Raw genomic sequence first — 20,941 nt, forward strand, 5'->3', positions numbered from 1 at the left:
AATTTGTATTTATGCCACCTGAATTAGGGAATTTAGAATGTTTTGGCCAGAAACTTCTGTTGTGCATTAATATTGCATTTCTCATTTTTCTTTTTCTCAACTTCACAATTCTGACAATAAGAGCAATGTACTTAGAATTTTCTTTCAAGTTAAAGTCTTTATCATTTCTGAACAGAAAGCTTTCACTGCTATAGTTCAGTTAAATTATGAGAGTCAGAGATGACTCTTAATCATAGCTCTTTAATTTGGGAGCTAGTGAGCAGTTTTCCCTTATCATTTAATGGGATTGAACTTCTGATCAGACCAGTTCTAATACTGCATGAGACAACAGTTCCTTCTACAGTGTAAATGGGTTGTGATAAAAAATACCACACTGACCAGCTGACTAAGGGGGAATTGAACCTATTTACTAGAAAGATGGCTTAGGTTATTGATGGGCTACAATACTGTAATTCCCATGAACTATGACTGGACAGCTCTATAAGTATTGAAGATAAGATCTAAGAGGAAAAAAAACTATATGGAAAGTAGAATTGCTCTTCAGATAGTCCATTCTGACGTCTTCCAGTATTGGAGGGACCTCTGAGGGCATTCAGTAATTGTTTTCATAAATCTGCCAAGTGAGCTTTGTTCTGTTAGTATTAATTCTAGAAAACAAGGATTGGGTGGGGTTTGCATCACAGTTGCTTTGTTGGCACTGGTGGCATAATAAAAATATGAAGTCCAATTGAGAGTTGGACTATACTTACAGGTAAAATAGCTAATGAATGGTAATAATAAGAAATTACAGGAAGGAAGAGGGTTGAGATGGTCTGTGTTAGTCAGGGTTCTCTAGAGGGACCGAACTAATGGAATAGATCTATTTATAAAGGGGAGTTTATTAAGTATTTACTCACACGATCACAAGGTCCCACAATAGGCCATATGCAGGCTAAGGAGCAAGGAGAGCCAGTCCAAGTTACAAAACTGAAAAACTTGGAGTCCAGTGTTCAAGGGCAGGAAGCATCAGCACAGGAGAAAAATGTAGGCTGGGAGGCTCGACTAGTCTCTCTTTTCATATTTTTCTGCCTTCTTGTATTTTAGCCATGCTGGTAACTGATTAGATTGTGCCCACTCAGATGAGCATTGACTCAAATGTTAATCTCCTTTGGCCATACCCTCACAGACACACACACCCAGGCTCAATACTTTGTATCCTTCAGTCTAATCAATTTGGCACTCAGTATTAACCATCACATGGTCATTAAGGAATGCCAGGTAAGCAGTTTCCATAGATTAGGGGTATGTTTTTGTAATAAGTTCTGACAAGGTATGGTAAGGCCATGTTTTCTTCAGCTTAATAGAATTTACTGAGAAACTACTATGGCTCAGATGCTGTTACATGCTGTGGGCATAAAAAAATGAACAAGACAGCCAGGCACAGTGGCTCATGCCTGTAATCCCAGCACTTTGGGAGGCCAAGTTGAGGGGATCACGAGGTCAGGAGATTGAGATCATCCTAGCTAACATGGGGAACCCCTGTCTCTACTAAAAATACAAAAAATTAGCTGGCCATGGTGGCATGCGTCTGTGGTCCCAGCTACTCGGGAGGCTGAGGCAGGCGAATTGCTTGAACCCGGGAGGCAGAGATTGCAGTGAGCCAAGATCACGCCACTGCACTCCAGCATGGGCGACAGAGCAAGACTCCATCTCATAAAAACAAACAAACAAACAAACAAAAACAAGACATTGTCCTGGTCTTTAGGAAAGACAGACATATATGCAGATAATTTCAGTCTCATAAGTAAGAGCTGTAATAGAAGTAAGCAGAAGCTGCCACAGAGGCTGATGTCGCAGATGAATATTGAAACCATCCAGGTAAAGAGCAAAGAGCAAACATGCAAAGAACAAAATTCTAGGAAAGGCACAGAACAGAAGCAATTTGATGAATGCAAAGAAACCTCAAATGATTTGGCAATAGTAAAATATGAACATATGACACGGAGAATGGCAGGGGATGGGGCTCCAGAGGGATTAGGTTCATCCAGTAGAGCATTATTTGCCATTTTGAGGATCCTGGATTCAGATCTACATTGCATGGAGAATCACAAAGGAGTTTTGAACAGGAGAGTAGCATTGCTTATATTTATATTTTGGTAGTGAGGTGAAGGGTAGATTAGAGTTGGTAAGATTTGAGGTAGCGAGACCAGTTAAGAAGCTTAGAGTGAGAGTCTGAATTAAGAAAATTGTTCAGACATTCAGAGGAAAGGACAGACTGGAGTGATTTTGTTGACAGCATACACATAATGAGAGATGTTATATTCTAGGGTGATAGAGAAAGAAATTTCCAGGATTTTCTAGCCAAAGTAGAAGACTCCAGTCAGGGATTAGTATCTGAATAAATGATCATGCAGTCTCCCAGACAGGCAAATTCGTGGCAGTATTGAAAGAGTTTCCACCAGAGACTGATAGTCAGAAACTTCTATTTGGACAGGAAGGCCCCAAGAGAAGCAAGGACAAAGACATCACAGTTTTTGTTCACATCATAGCAAGAAGTGAGAAGTACTAAAGATATTCACATGGAGACGGTAGGGACAACGTGTCAAATCTAGTGCAGGCCAGCAGTCTCAGGATGAACTCTCCTACTAGAGAGAATCACTGTTGAGTCCACATGTTACATTATTGTTTTGTGACAGAGAATAAAGAAAAGCTGGTATTAGCTGTGCTTCCACCTCAGGCAGGATCTGAGTGCATTGTTGTTCATATAAGAACACATTTAATTCCTGGATCCTGTATTTATTCCCTTAAGAAACAAAAAGGTGAATTTATATACTTTTTTGATGGTGTAAAGCTATACATTCTCTTCTTGGCCTTTGCCCCATTCTGTTGAAATTCCCCATTTGCTTGTTTCTTTAGTCTGTAAATGTTACTAGGGAAGATCTGTGCTTATCCTTTTCCTTATTACATCTTTAGCACTTATCACAATGCCTGGCTAAATGTTCAATAAATATTTTTTAAAGGAGTAATTATATTGGGCATGCTACATTTTCCCAGTTGAGGCACTTCCTCAACTTAAATATTGTAGAAAAATAAATAACAAGCAGATGAGATTTCAGTGAATATATTAATTCCTAAGTACTGGTGTTATTTGATCATAGCTGTAAACTTGGAGATTAGATGGGTAAGAAATACACTTCCAAATTTAGGGAGAAGATTTTTTTATATTGTGTTGTTTAATATCACGCCAAAGAGTTACACTTTTTATAGTATAGTGTATTCTAGGCATTGATAAGCATTTGCTTTTCCACACTGTTTTAACTGATGTAGCTTTAGAGATCATGTAGTTTGACTGCCTCGTTTTGTAGATTGAAGAAACTGAGGCCCAAGATGTTTTTAGTTTTACCTAAGCACATAAAGCTAATTAGTTACTGAGAAGAGCTTAGACCTCCGGCCTCAGAACTCTGTTCCATCATTTCTCTCCCTTGCTTGTGTAATCCACACTTGAATATAAACCTTACATCTACAAATATTGTCTTTTTATTGATGTGGATTTTTTAAAACATTATGTGAGAAGTATTAGGCCCAGTGTACTTAATTCTTGTTGATAGATGTGGATAAATATCTAAAATTTTATCCTTCTGATATAGAATGGAAAATGTTACACTCAGTATCTTGACTGATTTGTTGCAAATACTCTTTAGATTATTTACATGGAATATATTCACTTAATTGAGCAAAAGTATATGTACTGCCGTGGAGATTAGTTTGCTTTTTTCTTGATTATATTTATAACTTAGTTAAAAGGTGAAGAAAGTATTACTGAAAAAAATCACATATTTTTAGGTTGACTTGTATTTGACTCTTGCATTTCTAATTTAATTCTTGTTTAGGTGGCTGACCATGTTCTAAAAAATTGCCATCCTCTTTATCTCTGGTTCTTATATGAACATTTTCTTTCAAAATTGTTTCTAGAGGTTTGGGAAAAGAAGCATAGTAATTAAAGGAGCAAAATTCTGGTTCCTAATATTATTGTTACCTTTATAAGCTATAATCTTTTCATTTAAATTTTCTGTGGTCCTTGATTTTTAGCTTTGAGTCATTTCTTAGTGGCTTTAGTATATTATTACCCTAGGACTCAGTAGAAGAGTCTCACAGATTAAAAAGATCATCTTGGTAGTTTTACTAGATACTTATGAATATTCTCACCTAATCAGAAGCTATCAACTAAACTATGAAGGATAAAAAAAAAAATGCCATTACCTGGGTGCAGTGGCTCACACCTGTAATCCCAGCACTTTGCGAGGTCGAGGTGGGCAGATAATCTGAGGTTGGGAGTTCGAGACCAGCCTGACCAACATGGTGAAACCACCATCTCTACTAAAAATACAACAATTAGCTAGATGTGGTAGCCGGAGCCAGTCGTCCCAGCTACTTGGGATGCTGAGGCAGGAGAATCGCTTGAACCCAGGAGGCAAAGGTTATAGTGAACCTAGATTATGCCATTGCATTCCAGCCTGGGTGGCAGAGTGAGACTCCATCTCAAAAAAAAAAAAAAAAAAAAAAAAAAAGACATATTTACAAATTCATTCTGTATCTTGGTTTATTTAGCAATACTTGTTGATGTAGTTAAATAAATGATTCCATTGTGTAATCTGTAAAATACTCCGGTGAGTGGTTAATAGAATGGTTTTTGCTCTGTGATTAATAGCCTTGTCAGCTAATTATTATTGGGAATTGTTAAAGTTATTTCTATATAGTGTTCCAAGCTGCTTCCTCAAGATACTTAATGAAGATGTTGGGTATTTATCCAACAAACACAAATTCTCATAATTGATTATTGATTGATTAAATTTCCATAGGTTGATATTTTATTTTGTAGGATTAATAATATATTCTGCATACAGATTCAATTCATAAAAAACATCTAACTATAGTTTATTTTTAATTTTGTTTGACAATGGAATAAAGGCCTCATAAGAATAGACTGAAGCCGTAGGTCATATTATATTAATCTGTTCAAGCTGCCATAATGAAATACCACACAATGAATGACTTAAACAGTAATTTATTTTCTCACAGTTCTGGAGGCTGTAAGTTCAAGATCAAGGTGCCAGGTTTGGTTTCTGGTGAGACCTCTCTTCCTGGCTCATAGATGGCCACCTTCTCTTTGTGTGCTTATGTGACCTTTCTTCTGTGAGGCTGGAAGAGAAAGAGAGTTCTGCTATCTCTTCTTGTTGTAAGGACAGGATTCCTATCAGATAGAGTCCACTCTTATGACCTCATTTAACCTTAATTTTCTCCCTAAAGGCCCCTTCTCCAAATACAGTCACACTTGGGATGAGAACTTCAACATATGAAGTCGGAAAGGACAGAATTCAATCCATAACACATATCAAACCTGACTAATACCTTGTTAGGGATTTTTGTTGTTGTTGTTATTGTTTTGTTTTTTTCCCCAGAACCATTAGTATTATTGTTAGGACAAAACAGATTCATTGTTTCTCCATTACCATCTCTTAGTAGTAGCAGTAACCATAGGTAGTAATTACACAAAGGTGAAAGACTAGGATGGAATAGGTGGAAAAGCATTGGAGAAAAGGAAACGTGAAGTGATTTTTAAAATTTGCAATTAAATCACTGGGTTAGAAGAGATTACTGGAGGATTGTGCTGGGACCCATTTTGTTTGGACCACATAGGTTATTAAAAATTGAATTGGTAGCAAACATTTGAAAAAGCAGACAATTGCATAAATACAATATGGAAGTTTTGTGTGGGAAACATCAGAAGATCTGATTAAAAAGTAGAGTTTCATTCGTATATGGCAGAAAACAGTTGGAAATGAGAACAACCATGGACCTGACCACATTAGCAGGGGCAACTACAGTATGGTTTGACATAGTCCCCTCCATTCTTTATTCATTTCCAACATGGGGGAAAAGTGTTGCATTTTATCATTATGCTTGCTCTGTTAATTTTCTTAAAGTAGATTTAAGAGAAACAGATACATTTCTGTATTTTCTATCGACTTCTTTTATTGATGTTTTCTATCTTGCACTTGTAACTACTCACATTTGCCATCTATGGTGCATACCAACTAGATTAAATCCTACTCTATTGTCTAATAGTGACTTATTCCTAGAACAGGTGGTCTTTCTGTTGATAGGAGGTTGAAAAACTGTCTTCTTTTTCACTCCTGTGGAGTCTGTGGTCAACTGTAAATGTCGTATCTTTTATCAGTCCGTGTTCATGTTGCCATTTTTTAAAATGTATTCCTTCAGGTTTATCTATTTTAAATTTTATCCTGTGCTTATATATTTCTTTTGTTTGCCAAAGTTGTTTAATTTGTTATCTGCTAAAAGTTGATATTTTGATAATAGGCACGCAATGTATAGTGATCACATCATTATAAAAGGGATATCTATCACCTTGAGCACTTGTTTCTTACGTGTTTCAAATATTCCAATTCTATTCTTTTAATTATTTAAAAATGCATGATAAATTATTGTTCATTGTAATCACCCTGTTGTGCTATCAAATACTAGATATTACTCATTCTGTATATACCCATTTAACCATATGCACTGCCTCCCTCTCCCACTACCGTTCCGGGTCTCTGGTAACCATTGTTCTACTTTCTATCTCAGTGAGTTCAGTTGTTTTAATCTTTAGTTCCCAGAAATGAGTGAGACATGTGAAGTTTGTCTTTCTTTGCCTGGCTTATCTCACTTCACATAGTGTCTCAGGTTCCATAAATGTTGTTGCAAATGACAGGATGTCACTCTTTTGTATGGCTGAATAGTAGTCCGTTGTGTATATGCACCACATTTACACATTTTCTTTATCCATTTGTCTGCTGATGGACAGTTAGGTTGCATCCAAATCTTGGCCGTTGTGATTAGTGCCACAACAAATGTGGGAGCGCAGACATTGCTATCCTGATTTCCTTTCTTTGGGGTATATACTTAGCAGTGGGATTGCTGGATTGTATGGTAGCTCTAGTTTTAGTTTTTTGAGGAACCTCCATACTGTTCTCCAAAGTGCTTGGGTTACCAGGTAGAGTCTTTTTTTCTCTTCCCTACTTTCCCTCAAAACACACGCAGTGCTGAACTGGCTGGAGCTGGAGGAGGTTTGAAACAAGCAAACCTTGTTTCAGTCTGCCCACCTTGGCCTCCCAAAGTGCTGGGATTACAGGCGTGGGCCATTGCCCTGGCCACAAATATAGTCATATAATATGTGGTCTTTTGTGATTGACTTATTTCATTTAGCAGAATGTTTTCGAGTTTCATCCATATTATGATATATCCATTTTAGCATGTATCATGACCTCAGTTTTTTATTGCCAAATAATATTTCATTGTTTGGATCTATTCCATTTTTTAAATCTGTCTATCATTTGATGGAAATTTGGATAGTTTCAATTTTTTAGCTGTTACTATAATGCTGCTATGAGTAATTTCTGTCTGAGTTTTTGCATGGACATTTGTTTTTCATTTCTCTTGGATTTTTACCTGGGAGTAGAACTGCTGGGTTTTATGGTACCTCTATGTTTAACCCATAGAGTAACTGTCAGATTATTTTCTAAAGCCATTGCACTGCTGTGCATTCCCACTGGCAATATGTCAGAGTTCCAGTTTCTCCACATTTATGCAAACAATTGTTATTATCTGTCTTTTTGATATTAGCTACCCTGCTGGATGTGAAGTAGAGTCCCATTGTGGTTTTGATTTACATTTTCCTGATGGCTAATGATGTTCAGCATCTTTTCATGTGCTTATTGGCTATTTGTATATCTTCGTTGGAGAAATATCTATTTACATCCTCTGTATGTTTCATAAACGGCATCATTTGTCTTTTTGTTATTGACTTCTTTATGAATCCGACATATAATTCCCTCATTAGACATTGAGTTGCAAATATTTTTTCCCACTTAGCAGGTTGTCTCTTCTCTTTGTTGGTGGTGGCCTTTGAAGCGCAGAATTTTAATTTCAAAGCAGTTCAATTTATCAGCTTTTTTTCTTTGATGGCTTCTGCTTTTGGTGTTATACCTAGGAAATTATTGCCAAGCCAAGGTCACAACGATTTATGCCTGCGTTTTCTTTTAATAATCTTATAGTTTCAGCTCTTAACATTTAGGTCTGTGATCCTTTTCGGGTTAGTTTTTGTATATGGTGTGAAGTAGGGGGTGTAAATGAATTCTTTTGTGTTTGTATGTTTATTTGTCCTAGCACCATTTGTTGATGAGACTATTCTTTTCTCCATTAAATTGTTTTGTCTCTTTTGTTGAAAATCAATTGACATTTATGTAAGGGTTTATTTTTAGACTTTCACTTCTGTTCCTTCAGTCTGTATATCTGTCCTTATGCCAATACCATACCATCTTGATTACTGTAGCTTTGTAGTAAGCTTTGGAATGGATAAGTATGAATCCTCCAATTATATTCTTCTTTTCCAATATCTTTTGTTTTTGGCTATTTTGGAAATTTGCCTTGAATTCCCATATGAAACATAGGATCAACTCATCAATTTCTTTAAAGAAGCCAGATGGGATTCTGAAAGGGATTCTCTTAAATCTGTAGATTAGGCAGGATGTATTACTATCTGAATAATATTCTCTTTCAATCTATGTATCTAGGATATCTTCTCACTTAGTCTTCAGTTTTTTAAAAAGCATTTTGTAGTTTTTAGATATAAGTTTTGTAATTTTATGTTTATCACTAAATACTTCATTTTTGATACTATTGCAAATATGATTATCTTAATGTTATTCTTGGATTGCTCATTGAAAATATTAATATATAGAAATATAATTAATCTTTGTATTGATTTTATGTATTGCAATATGCTGGACTCTTTTATTAGTTCTAATAGATTTTTTAAATGTAATTACTAGGATTTTCCTGCACATAAGCCTGTTACCTGCAAATAGAGATATGTTCACTTCTTCCTTTTCAATCTGGATATTTTTAATTTATTTTTATTTTTTGTATAATTGCCTTTTCGTAACCCTCTAATACAATGTTAGATGGAAGTGGTGAGAGCTGTTATCCTTTTCTTGTTTCTGATCTTAGTGCGAAAGCATTCAGACTTTTACTATTAAGTATGATGATAGTTGTGGGTTTTCCATAGATATTTAAAAAATTATATTAAGGAGGTTCTCTTCTATTTGTAGTTTTTTGAGTGTCTTTTTTATGAAGGAATGTTTAACTTTTTTATATGCTTTTTCTGTATCTTTTGATATAATCATATAAGATATCATTTGTCCCTAATTCTATTAATATGGTATATTACATTAATATCTCTTCAACCTTGCATTCATAGGATAACTTCCACTTGATCATTGTATTAGTTTGTTCTCACTCTGCTATAAAGAACTACCCGAGACTGAGTAATTTATAAGGAAAAGAGATTTAATTGACTCACAATTCTATAGGCTGTGCAGGATGCTTGGTTGGGGAGGCCTCAGGAAACTTACAATCATGGTGGAAGGGTGAAAGGGAAGCAAGCATGTCTTGTCTTCACATGGCGGCAAGAGAGAGAGGGCAAAGGATGAAGTCTACATACCTTTAAACAACCAGATCTCTCGAGAACTCACTATCATACGGACAGCAAGGGGGAAACTGCCCACATGATCCAATCACCTCCCACTGGGTCCCTCCCCCAACATTGGAAATTATAATTCGACATGAGATTTGGGTGGAGACACAGAGCCAAACCGTATTAATCATGATGTTCATTTTATGGCTTACTGGATTCTGTTTGCTAGTATTTTCTCGAGGATTTCAAAAAAAATCTGTATTCATCAGGCATATTCGTAAGAACAGCTTTATTATAAGTGACCTGGGAAAATGGCAATTGGGACCCCAGTATTCTCAGCCTGCTGTGCTTGGGGAGAGTAACCATCCTATCAGTGGGACATTGGGGGAGCAAGGGATTCTCAACATCTTGCTGCACTTGGCCAGGAATTTAGCCTATGCAAATTAGAGCTGCAAGGCTGAAAAATCCTGGTGATCTGCCCATCTAGTATGCTATCATGTATGTTGACTGTGAACTGGAGAAAGAGAAAACCCTGTTTTCTTGGCAGTGTTTTTCTGGAATGAGGAGTGGAGCTTTTGTCACACTGAGGGTAGCAGGAAGGAGTCAGTTATGCCTCAAGTGCCACTTTAATGAGGTTAACTAGAGTTTCTTGAATACATGTTTCTTCATTTGCTGTATGGCCACAGGACAATATTTAGAAATGTTAATTTTTTAAAAATTATTTTTAGCACTTATGGGTATTTCACTGGAGACCATTTCTACAGATTTCTATAGATCATCATTCCAGAAGAGGAACTGTTATGATGGCCCCCTTTTGTTTTTGATGAGAGTTTATATTAACAATTATGATACAGGTTTTATCTTCAAAAGTATGATTTTCCTACGGACAATACATTTCACATATAACTGGGAATTGGAGGGTAGCCTGATCTAGGAACGTCCTGAGACTTGACTGAAATCCTGCTGTATTGAAGGTGAAAGAAATATTTCTTTTCCTATTCTTGTTTTAAATATCTAAATATTGAAGATAGGTGAGAGCTGGGTGTGGTCACTCGCCAGTAATTCCAGCACTTTGGGAGGCTGAGACAGGTGGATTTCTTTGAGGCCAGCCTGGGCAACATGGTGAAACCCCAACTCTACAAAAAATACTAAAAACAGTTAGCCAGACATGGTGGTGTGCACCTGTGGTCCCAGCTACTGAGGAGGCTGAGCAGGAGGATTTCTTGAGCCCAGGAGGTCAAGACTTCAGTGAGCCAAGATCGTGCCACTGCACTCTATCCCAGGTGACAGAGTAAAAAAAAAAAAAGGAGAGAAAGAAAAAAAGATAGGTGAGGTTAGAATCTGTGAAGAAGAGTTGCCAGAATTCACTTTCCTTGTGTCTTAGAAGCATAAACATTAACTCTATATCTTCTAGTCAATAAAAAATCTCTCCTCATACCTAATTAGCTAGATCAATGTGGATATGCGTTTTTAGAAGTCATGCTAGAAATTTTCTCTTTTAAAAAATTCTCTGAAGGAATACTTCTTTTATAAAAAGTCTGTAGTTCTATTCTGGCCTGTATTTGTTTTTTAAATTCCAATACTAGGCTGCCCTGTATATCAAATCAGAGGATTACCTATCATATTATTGAAAGTTTAATAGGCCAATAGGGATTTTATAAAAATCTACGAATATCATGCCTTAATTTCTGAACCAGCTTTTAGTTGATATAGACCATTATGCAAATTAAACATGAGTATTTTAAAATTTTGCAAAAATTTGCAAATTATCTATATTTGTTCAAATTATCATGATGTTACTTATTTTTTTCCTCGTGTTTTGAAATGCTATTCTTTTCTGGGTTTCTTTAACCATTAGATATAAATGCATTTTTCAGACTAAACTTCAATGGCTCTGTGAGGAACTGAAAGAGAGAGAAAACAGAGAGAAAAATCTGCGACACCAGCTGATGCTCTGCAGACAGCAACTCAGGAATCTGACTGAAAACAAGGAATCTGAGCTGCAGTGTCTCTTCCAACAGATAGAAAGGCAGGAGCAGCTTCTGGATGAAATACATCGTGAGAAAAGAGGTGTGTTAGTTGTTCTTTCATTTTTCTTTGTTTATATTTATGGAATCCTAATCCTAGGATTGGAAAAAAACCGACCTCTATTGCATCCAGTTTGGACTGTTTCCAAGCCCATCTCCTTTTCTTGTCTTTGTCGTCTTATCTTTCTTCACTTCTGGGATTAGAAGAGAAAAACTTCAGCCACAGCATTCCTCCTGTGTATGTGACACCTGCATTAACTGGCTGTGTGCAGGAATTAATTGATAAGACAGACTGCTTCTGTCTTAGTAAAACGCTGAAGTTTAAATTTACTTCAGTAAAATACTCCTTAGTTCATTCAATACATATTTTGTGCCCATTTTCAAGTATACACTATTCTAGGTACAGAGGATATATCAGTGAATAAAGCGGAAAAAAAAAAAAAAAACGAAAACAAAACAAACCCCCTAGCCTTATTTAGCTTATGTTTTATTGGGTGGAGCCATAAATATTACAAATAGGTACATTATATAATATATTAGAAGGTTGTAATCACAGTGGTGGGAACAGTAGAGTAAGGGAAGGAAAGTTTGGCTTCACATATTTTGGAACTCTGTTATTAAATTATTAGCATTGATTATGGCAATGTGTCCAGTTAGAGGCCTATTGATATGTTCTCCAAAAAAGGAAAAGAGGGACTGAAGAAGGACCTTGGTTGTGGAATTGGAAAACAGGCAGCAAATGCAAAAGACGTTGTGGAGGACCAGCCCAAGGTGAGGAGGAGAGAGGACTCACAGGAGATTCGAAGGTCTCAATGGTTTTGCCATTGTGAGTAAGAGGAAAGTCAGGAAGTAGTTGATTTGGTGGGAGAAAAAGAGGGCATGCATTTTTACCTAATTGTTAAAATCAAAACTGTAAGAAAAAAAAGTATTATGAAGGCCCAAACTTTTGTCATAGGAGATATGTTAATCTTTTGCCTGGTACGTGAAAAATATTATAATAGTACTACCTGGTGGGTTTGGACGTAATGAACACTTTAGTCTGCTATCAAGCAAATACTGTTAAAGTTGAGGACTTATAAACAAGTTAATTGCTAGAAATATAAGCAACATGCTCTTGGTAAAAAGAGTTTTGATTACTTCTGCTGAGGTCCCTGTGGGGACATTTTTGTAGGGCATGTCACTTTATTTGGATCTTAAAAACAAAGCAGGATTTCCATAAGGAAAAGAGGAGAAGAGGAAGAGAGGTTTTCTGCAGAATTTATCTGCATGGTGATTTAAACATATTTTTTTTACAGTGGTACACATAGAGAAGGTAAAAGGCAGCAGTGATTAAGTTTAGATATTTCGGAGACATCAAAGTGAATTGTTAATACAAATTTATAGGTGATTCTCTTTACCATCTTAGAAACTTATCTATTAACTAGAACAAAGTGAAATATGACAGATAAACTTTCTATTTGCTAGAATTAATGCCATCTCAGAGTTAATATTTTTAGATTGATTTAATGTCATAGTAAGTGACATCTGCCAGGTTAGCTGAGGCCCTGGGACAAGGAATTTCCACCACTGATTGCTGCTATAAACATAGATCTGAGTTGTCATACACTTTTGGGGTATTCTGGGCCTGTAAGTCTGGAAATTTGGAATTTGGAGATTCCGGTAGGAGAGGAAATTTATTAAGGGAACCTTAATAAAAACGTCAGGAACCTCTTAGAAGTTTAGTAATTATTCACTGAGAAATTCTTCAGTTGTAAGAGGTAACAAAGACAAGAGTAAAGAACTGTAAACTTCAGCTGGGAGGATTTAGGTATAATATAAGAATATGTTGAAACTATCAGGTTTACTAAAACTTAAAATTTATGTGGAAATTGAAAGGAATTTTTCAAAAGTTTTCAGAAGGAGAGGCATTTCTACAGTATAATTATATTCTTAGTGTACAAAATGCTAGTGAATATGAACAAATATAGAACGTGATTTTCTTATTTTTTCCTGAAACTGAAATAGTGGCTCTTTTTTAAACAGGTGACGGATCTTCCTTTCCAGGCACTGGGTGGTTGTGGTTTTGGCTATTATGTGTACATAGCTTTCCTTCTTGGAATAATTAGAAATTGACATGACCTTACCTTAAAGATGAAATTTGATTTACTTATTATTTCCAGTTTGGGGTAGGTGCTATACTCTTTTGGCTTTGTTTTATTAGGTGGGATCTTCACCAATTCCTCACTGCCCTCATGCTGTAAGTACAATGTATGGAAAATAGTCATTCCCAGCAGCATGTACTGTACCAGATCTTCCTGAATCTGTCCCTTGCTGTCATGTATTATCTGTTAGAATGCACATCTAAGGGTGAAATAAGTCATTGTCAAAGTTTCTTTGTTAGGGAGTTATCTTTTCTGAGTAGTTATAAAAGGGAAAGTACTACAGGTAAGAGGATGAAGAAGAAAGAAAATAGTCTTCCAGCTCTTCAGAAAATAATGCCTTTGCAGCAGAGAATGAATGCCCAGATTATTCTTGGTTAACACCTGTGTCTTAGCTAAAAAGTAGGCAGTGAAAGAAATATGCATCATTTCTGTCAGTCTATCTGTCTGTCTGTCTCTCTCTCTATATCTATATCTGTATGCAGATATAGATATGAATCTGTGTGTGTGTGTGTGTGTGTGTGTGTGTGTATGTGTATATACATTTCACTAGTTTGAAGTTTCACCCTAGTAATGGCTGTGGGTGTGGCCTGTCCTGGCCCAAAGATACTTTATTTCTTGCCTCAATGAATTTCTGACAGGCACACAATTGAGAAATGTGTTTTCTTATATGTATCACCTAGCATAGAATTTCTATGAAGGCAGTGATTTTTTGATGTTTTGCTGAATGCTGTATCTCAGTGCCTAAAAAGAACCTGGTGCACAGTAGACATGTGAAATATGTATTGCACAACTGAATGAATAAGGGAATTATTGAAAACATTAAAGGAGCACAGTTAATAGGGGAGCCATAATATTAACATTTAGGGAAAAAAAATCACTGTTGTGAAAGAAAGCATAGTTTTTACCCAAAGTTTAGATTTAGAAAGAGATGATATCTTGCCATTGGCCCAGATTTATTTATTTTTCCCTGTTTTGAAATTTATTGGATACTTACTAAACTCTGCTTAACCAAAATAAAAATCAGCAAATATTTGGCCGAGGTTGATTAAGTAATTTAATTAGAGTGGTTTACATATTGTTTATGACACTCTGGAATTAGATAACAGCATTTGTCTTTTCTAATATTTCAGTGATGTATTACATTTTATGGTAGCAATATTTAAATAATTGATATTTTATTCATTTCATGACAGTATTCTCTAAGAGCTTCCTCATTCATTTAGGGACACAATAACATTGTTAGTATAAATTCTAGCCCCATTTTGTACTATGAGTTTACTCTCTAGTATAACACATGAAAAAAATTCAAAATACCTAAATATATATATAAAAAAAAGACTATTAAAACTGTGTGTGTGTCTAAAACAGTCTCAGTCTTTAAGAGTAGAATGACTATAACTTTTAGAGTATGATTCTCTATGTACTACTAATCATAGAAAAGCTTGAGCCTGATTATATATGTTCAGTGGAAGGGGCTGTTAATGGGAGAGGTGGAACAGGTGGAAGTTTAACTGGTGTAGCGGGATCCCAGAAGATATGAGTGGATGAGGTCCAAAGTAAAGGTAGACGCTGGACGCGGTAGCTCACGCCTGTAATCCCAGCACTTTGGGAGGCCAAGGCGGGCGGATCACGAGGTCAGGAGATTGAGACCATGCTGGCTAACATGGTGAAACCCCGTCTCTACTAAAAATACAAAAAAAAAAACATTAGCTGGGCGTGGTGGTGGGCACCTGTAGTCCTAGCTGCTTGGGAGGCTGAGGCAGAAGAATGGCGTGAACCCGGGAGGCAGAGCTTGCAGTGAGCCGAGATCGCGCCACTGCACTCCAGCCTGGGGGAGAGAACGAGACTCCATCACACACACACACACACACACACACACACGAAATAAAATAAAAGTAAAGGTAGAGAAGTGAATCTTGGAAAGAACAAGGGCAAAAGAGTTGCGGATTCCTTATTTTAAGATCCTTTTAGTGTTTTGAATATGCTAGTATATTTGGCAGATTCACTTATCACAATAATTTTTGTAGTGGTTTTCTTATTTTGACGGTTAGCTTCTCAGCATCTGTAATTGGGTCTAATTGGTCTTTGCCTTATGTAAGCTCAAAGAAAGGATGAACATATACATAGCCTAGAAGTAGGCAGTAGAGGAAAGATATATTATCTCCCTATCCCTTGTATATGCTCAAAGAAAGAATGAGTATTTGGAGAAAAGGAGAGAAGGGATGAGAAGCAGTCACTGGATTTGCAATGTAAAACTTTGGCATGACCTGTGTTGGTAATGTCTTAGGAGTGGTTTAAGCCAGATTGCCAAATCTGTATTTTTGGCAACCTGCTTCCGAAGCATAAAACTTGTCATATGATGGATATCCAAAGCATTAGAGCCACCTTAGTGATGAATCTGGCACACTATACACTGATTATTCTGGCCATATACATGGCTGTGAGCATGAGTCATTTTACTACAGAAAGAGATGCAGTAGACTCCCCTTATGTGTGGGGACTTAGGCACCCTAGTGTATGCCTGAAACTGCAGATAGTACCAATCCCTATATAATCCCTGTATGCACTGCTTTTTTCTATACATACGTACCTGTGATAAAACTTAATTTATAAATTAGAAGCAATAAAACATTAATAGTAATTAATAATAAAATAGAACAATTATAACAGTATAGTATAATAAAAGTTATGTGAATGTGATCTCTCTCTCTCTGTCGCTAGATGTCTTATTGTAGTGTACTTTCCTCTTTTTGGGCTGCAGTTGACAGGCAGTGATTGAAACCAAATTGAAACTGTGGATAAGGGAGGAGACTACTGTATGACTTAGATTTTTTCTATCTAAAAATCTAATTTTAATGTAATTTGATAGATTTTAGATTTTTCAATGGTGTTATCAACTTTTAATGGTTTGTTCTTTTGGTTTCATCATTCTCAGTGTTATGAGAAACTTTTAAGCTGATTTTTCAGCTTTTAAGCTGCTTTTCCCTGCTCATCCTCTGAATTTCTATACTACGTCTACAGCTGGTGGCCAATTGCTGTTAACAGAGGGCAATTTCTTATGATTTATTTGTGGGACAGAAATGATGGAGGGACTGTCGAACTGTAGTCATCTTTTCTAACACGTAGTTTAGACTGAGGATTGTATACTTTATGTTGTGCTTATACATTATTTATATATTGGTTTATTTTTCTAGTCACCCAGTCACTCAGTTGTCTATTACTTACTCTGCAAATCGTTTCGCACAGTTTTTCAGGTTTGTCTTATTGAAGAAATAATTTACAATCATGATACTCATAGATGTGTCCTTTAGTCCAAAAATAGGGAGAGGCCATTTTTTCTATTCCATGTTGGAGTGTAATATTGAAACATGCTGAAGTAACTTAGGCGATGATTTCTAAATGTAATATCATTTATTTATTTGTGCTCTAGTTAATTTTTAAAAATTGGATTTAGCATCTGATTGATTGCTTGAAATGGGGTCTCGGTCTGTCACCCAGGCTGGAGTGCAGTGGCACCATCTTGGCTTGCTGTGGCCTTGACCTCTTGAGCTCAATCTATCCTACCATCTCAGACTTCTGAGTAGCTGGGATGACAGGTGGATGCTACTATGCTTGGCTAATGTTTTTATTTTTTAATTTTTTATAGAGATGAGGTCTTGCTATGTTACCCAGGTAGTCTCAAACTCCTGGCCTTACATAATCCTAGACCATGTTTTCCCAAGTTATTGGGATTACAGGCATGAATCAGTGCACCTGGCCTTAGCATCTTATTTTTACATTGTGACCAGCTTGTTCAAAAGTTCAGTGGTGTAGATCATTAGAGATAATTAAAATAACAATTATTTTCATTGATAAATTGAGAACATTATTGAAACTTATCAGTTATTTAACATGAAGTTACCCCTTCTTTAATTTTCTTGTTTCTTTATAACTTTTTTTTTTCAGACAAAGTCTTGCTCTGTTGCCCAGGCTGGAATGTGGTGGCGCGATCTTGGCTCACTGTAATCTCCACTGCCTGGGTTCAAGCAATTCTCCTGCCTCAGCTTCCCAAGTAGCTGGGACTACAGGTGTGCACCACCACGCCTGACTAATTTTTGTATTGTTAGTAGAGAAGGAGTTTCACTGTGTTGGCCAGGCTGTTTTCGAACACCTGACCTCGCGATCCACCTGCCTCGGCCTCCCAAAGCACTGGGATTACAGGTGTGAGCCACTGCACCCAGGCTATAATTGTTTTAAACACCTAATTGAGAAAGAATAGTTTTTAAAAAATTATGCCCACTATTAGAGTCAAATCATAATTTTTTAAGAAATATGTTTTATTCTTCTTTTCTTTTGCTTATAGATATTTCATTACAGTAATTTTGTTTCTCATATGTTTTCTGTTACGAATTGAAATCTAGCCTAGGTCAACAGGGATTGAAATTAAACGACATTGACTAAATATTCCTAGGACTAGAATTAAATTAATGATATGCCTAGGGATGCTGATACACAGATCTGTGCAGATGTCAACTGTGATTGAATGTGAAATCAACATTCATGTCTTTAGTCAGTAAATAGGCAATGGAAAGTTATGATTCATTATTCTTTAGTTAACTGTAAATATCTCTGAACCCTCCCTCTTTCACCTCTTGTGTAATGGGCCTAAAATTTATAACACTTCTATTGGATGAACTTAATTTTAGAGATAAAGATTTTCAATATTTCCCGTAATATATTCGGTTGGCAACAGACCAGTATTGATTGAGTGGGGAGTTTAAATATTTAAAGTTTATATTTTTCCTCTTCCAAAATATTGAGGAGAAAGACTGTGTATGTGTGTGTGTGTGTGTGTGTGTGTGTGTGTATGTATTTTGAAATGTATTCTGGAAAATTCAGAAATGTTAAATATATTATGTGAATTCTTAGATTTTCTTGTTTCTTCATCTTATAGATTATTTGTATAGCAAAGCTGTTCTTTCTTAAACTTGAATCATGAGCACACTTAGGGAGATGAGTAAGGTAAAGTTCCTTGTGCTAAAATAGATTTGATTTGAGCTTTTAGGTTACTAAGTAGCTTTCATTAAATTCAAAGCATATCTTTGCTGTGTTTGTTTTTTTTAAGCCTTATATTAGAGCTACCTTAAAACAAATGCGAATGGAAAGTGTACATTTTGACTATTTATTGTTACAAATATGGATTTCTGGGAGGGTGTTTCTACTTTGGTGGTGTGTTGTAATGAGTACTGTCTGTGTTTTCTATAATGTTACATACCAAATGATAGTAATACCTGCCTATTCCCTCCCTTCTCTGCTAAAAGAAGTCCACAACCTAACAGGGTTGGATACAGGGTTGAATCTGTGAGTATGTTACCTTACGTAGCAAAAGGGATTTTATAGCTGGAAAAAAATTAAGGTTCTAGAGACAAGATTATCCTGTATTATCTGGGGTACAGTATAGTCACATCATCCTTAAAAGTGAAAGAGGGAAGCAGAGAAGGATTCAATATGAGAAAGACTCAACTGCAGATTGCTTATTGAAGATGGAAGAGGGGGACCATGAACCAAGGGATATGATCCTGGAAAAGACAAGGAAATGCATTCTTCCCCAGAGCCTCCAGAAGGGAAGGTAGCCTTGCTAACAGTTGATTTAGCCCAGTAAGACCTGTATTGAACATTTATTGTACAGAACTGTAACATAATAAATTTGCATCATTTTAAGGCACTAAGTTTGTAGGAATTTGTTACAGCATCTATGGAAAACTAATATACCAATAAAATAGTGAAATTAGAGATCTAATAGGTTCTTTGCTACTTGATTCCCTGTATATCAAGAAATTTTCCAACCTGCTTGACCCTCTTTGGAAATGTGCATTCATTTTTGGACATTTGTCAGAAAATTAGGAATATTCATAAATTACTTTCACTCTATTAACCTTGACATATACTGAGATAGTTCTTGAAATGTGTGAAATATGGTATTTTCAAAATGAATATGATTTCCTTATGCCTATGTATACATATTTGATATTCTTTCTTCAAATACACTATGAAAATTCAAAGAAGTTACATGGATTATGAGTGAACCTGAAATGCAGACAGTCCATATTGGCTTAGGCTGTTGTAAGGCCCTTGATCTTATGTAGTCATATTTTCAAATTTTATCCTTTTATTTTGACTTGTACTATAGTGTTAAAATGGACATAGATGGAAATCTAAAAATAAAATCACAGAAAAAAAATTAAGAAACAGAGAAATAGTGTCCTAGGCACCAAGAAGTTGTTTTAGTTTATCACTTTATTTAGCTCTCAGTTTTCTGACATCTGGGAGGAATATCTGTTAGGTCACATGGTTCTTACTATCTTTTTTTTTTTTTTTTTTTTTTTCATAGCAACACCCTCTCTAAAAAACTTTTTTTTTTTTTTTCTTTATTTTTTTTTTATTATACTTTAAGTTCTAGGGCACATGTGCATAACGTGCAGGTTACATATGTATACATGTGCCATGTTGGTGTGCTGCACCCATCAACTCGTCAGCACCCATCAATTCATCATTTATATCAGGTATAACTCCCCAATGCAATCCCTCCCCCCTCCCCCCTCCCCATGATAGGCCCCAGTGTGTGATGTTCCCCTTCCCGAGTCCAAGTGAGCTCATTGTTCAGTTCCCACCTATGAGTGAGAACATGCAGTGTTTGGTTTTCTCTTCTTGTGATAGTTTGCTAAGAATGATGGTTTCCAGCTGCATCAATGTCCCTACAAAGGACGCAAACTCATCCTTTTTTATGGCTGCATAGTATTCCATGGTGTATATGTGCCACATTTTCTTAATCCAGTCTGTCACTGATGGACATTTGGGTTGATTCCAAGTCTTTGCTATTGTGAATAGTGCCGCAATAAACATACGTGTGCATGTGTCTTTGTAGTAGCATAATTTATAATCCTTTGGGTATATACCCAGTAGTGGGATGGCTGGGTCATATGGTACATCTAGTTCTAGATCCTTGAGGAATTGCCATACTGTTTTCCATAATGGTTGAACTAGTTTACAATCCCACCAACAGTGTAAAAGTGTTCCTATTTCTCCACATCCTCTCCAACACCTGTTGGTTCCTGATTTTTTAATGATTGCCATTCTAACTGGTGTGAGATGGTATCTCATTGTGGTTTTGATTTGCATTTCTCTGATGGCCAGTGATGATGAGCATTTTTTCATGTGTCTGTTGGCTGTATGAATGTCTTCTTTTGAGAAATGTCTGTTCATATCCTTTCCCCACTTTT

At 36.2% G+C, this 20,941-nt stretch overlaps 1 protein-coding gene across 3 annotated transcripts in view; it reads left to right on the plus strand.

The window, feature by feature from the left end:
• CEP128 (centrosomal protein 128) overlaps positions 1-20,941 on the plus strand; it is a 504,131-nt gene that overhangs the window by 223,556 nt on the left and 259,634 nt on the right. For all 3 annotated transcript variants that reach the window (XM_023185111.1, XM_023185121.1, XM_026455590.1), the window contains one exon: positions 11,392-11,584. In XM_023185111.1, coding sequence (XP_023040879.1) covers positions 11,392-11,584 — 193 coding nt within the window. The remainder of the gene's footprint in view (positions 1-11,391; positions 11,585-20,941) is intronic.

This window comes from Piliocolobus tephrosceles, chromosome 6 (assembly GCF_002776525.5).
Source record: "Piliocolobus tephrosceles isolate RC106 chromosome 6, ASM277652v3, whole genome shotgun sequence".
Classification (NCBI taxonomy): domain Eukaryota; kingdom Metazoa; phylum Chordata; class Mammalia; order Primates; family Cercopithecidae; genus Piliocolobus; species Piliocolobus tephrosceles.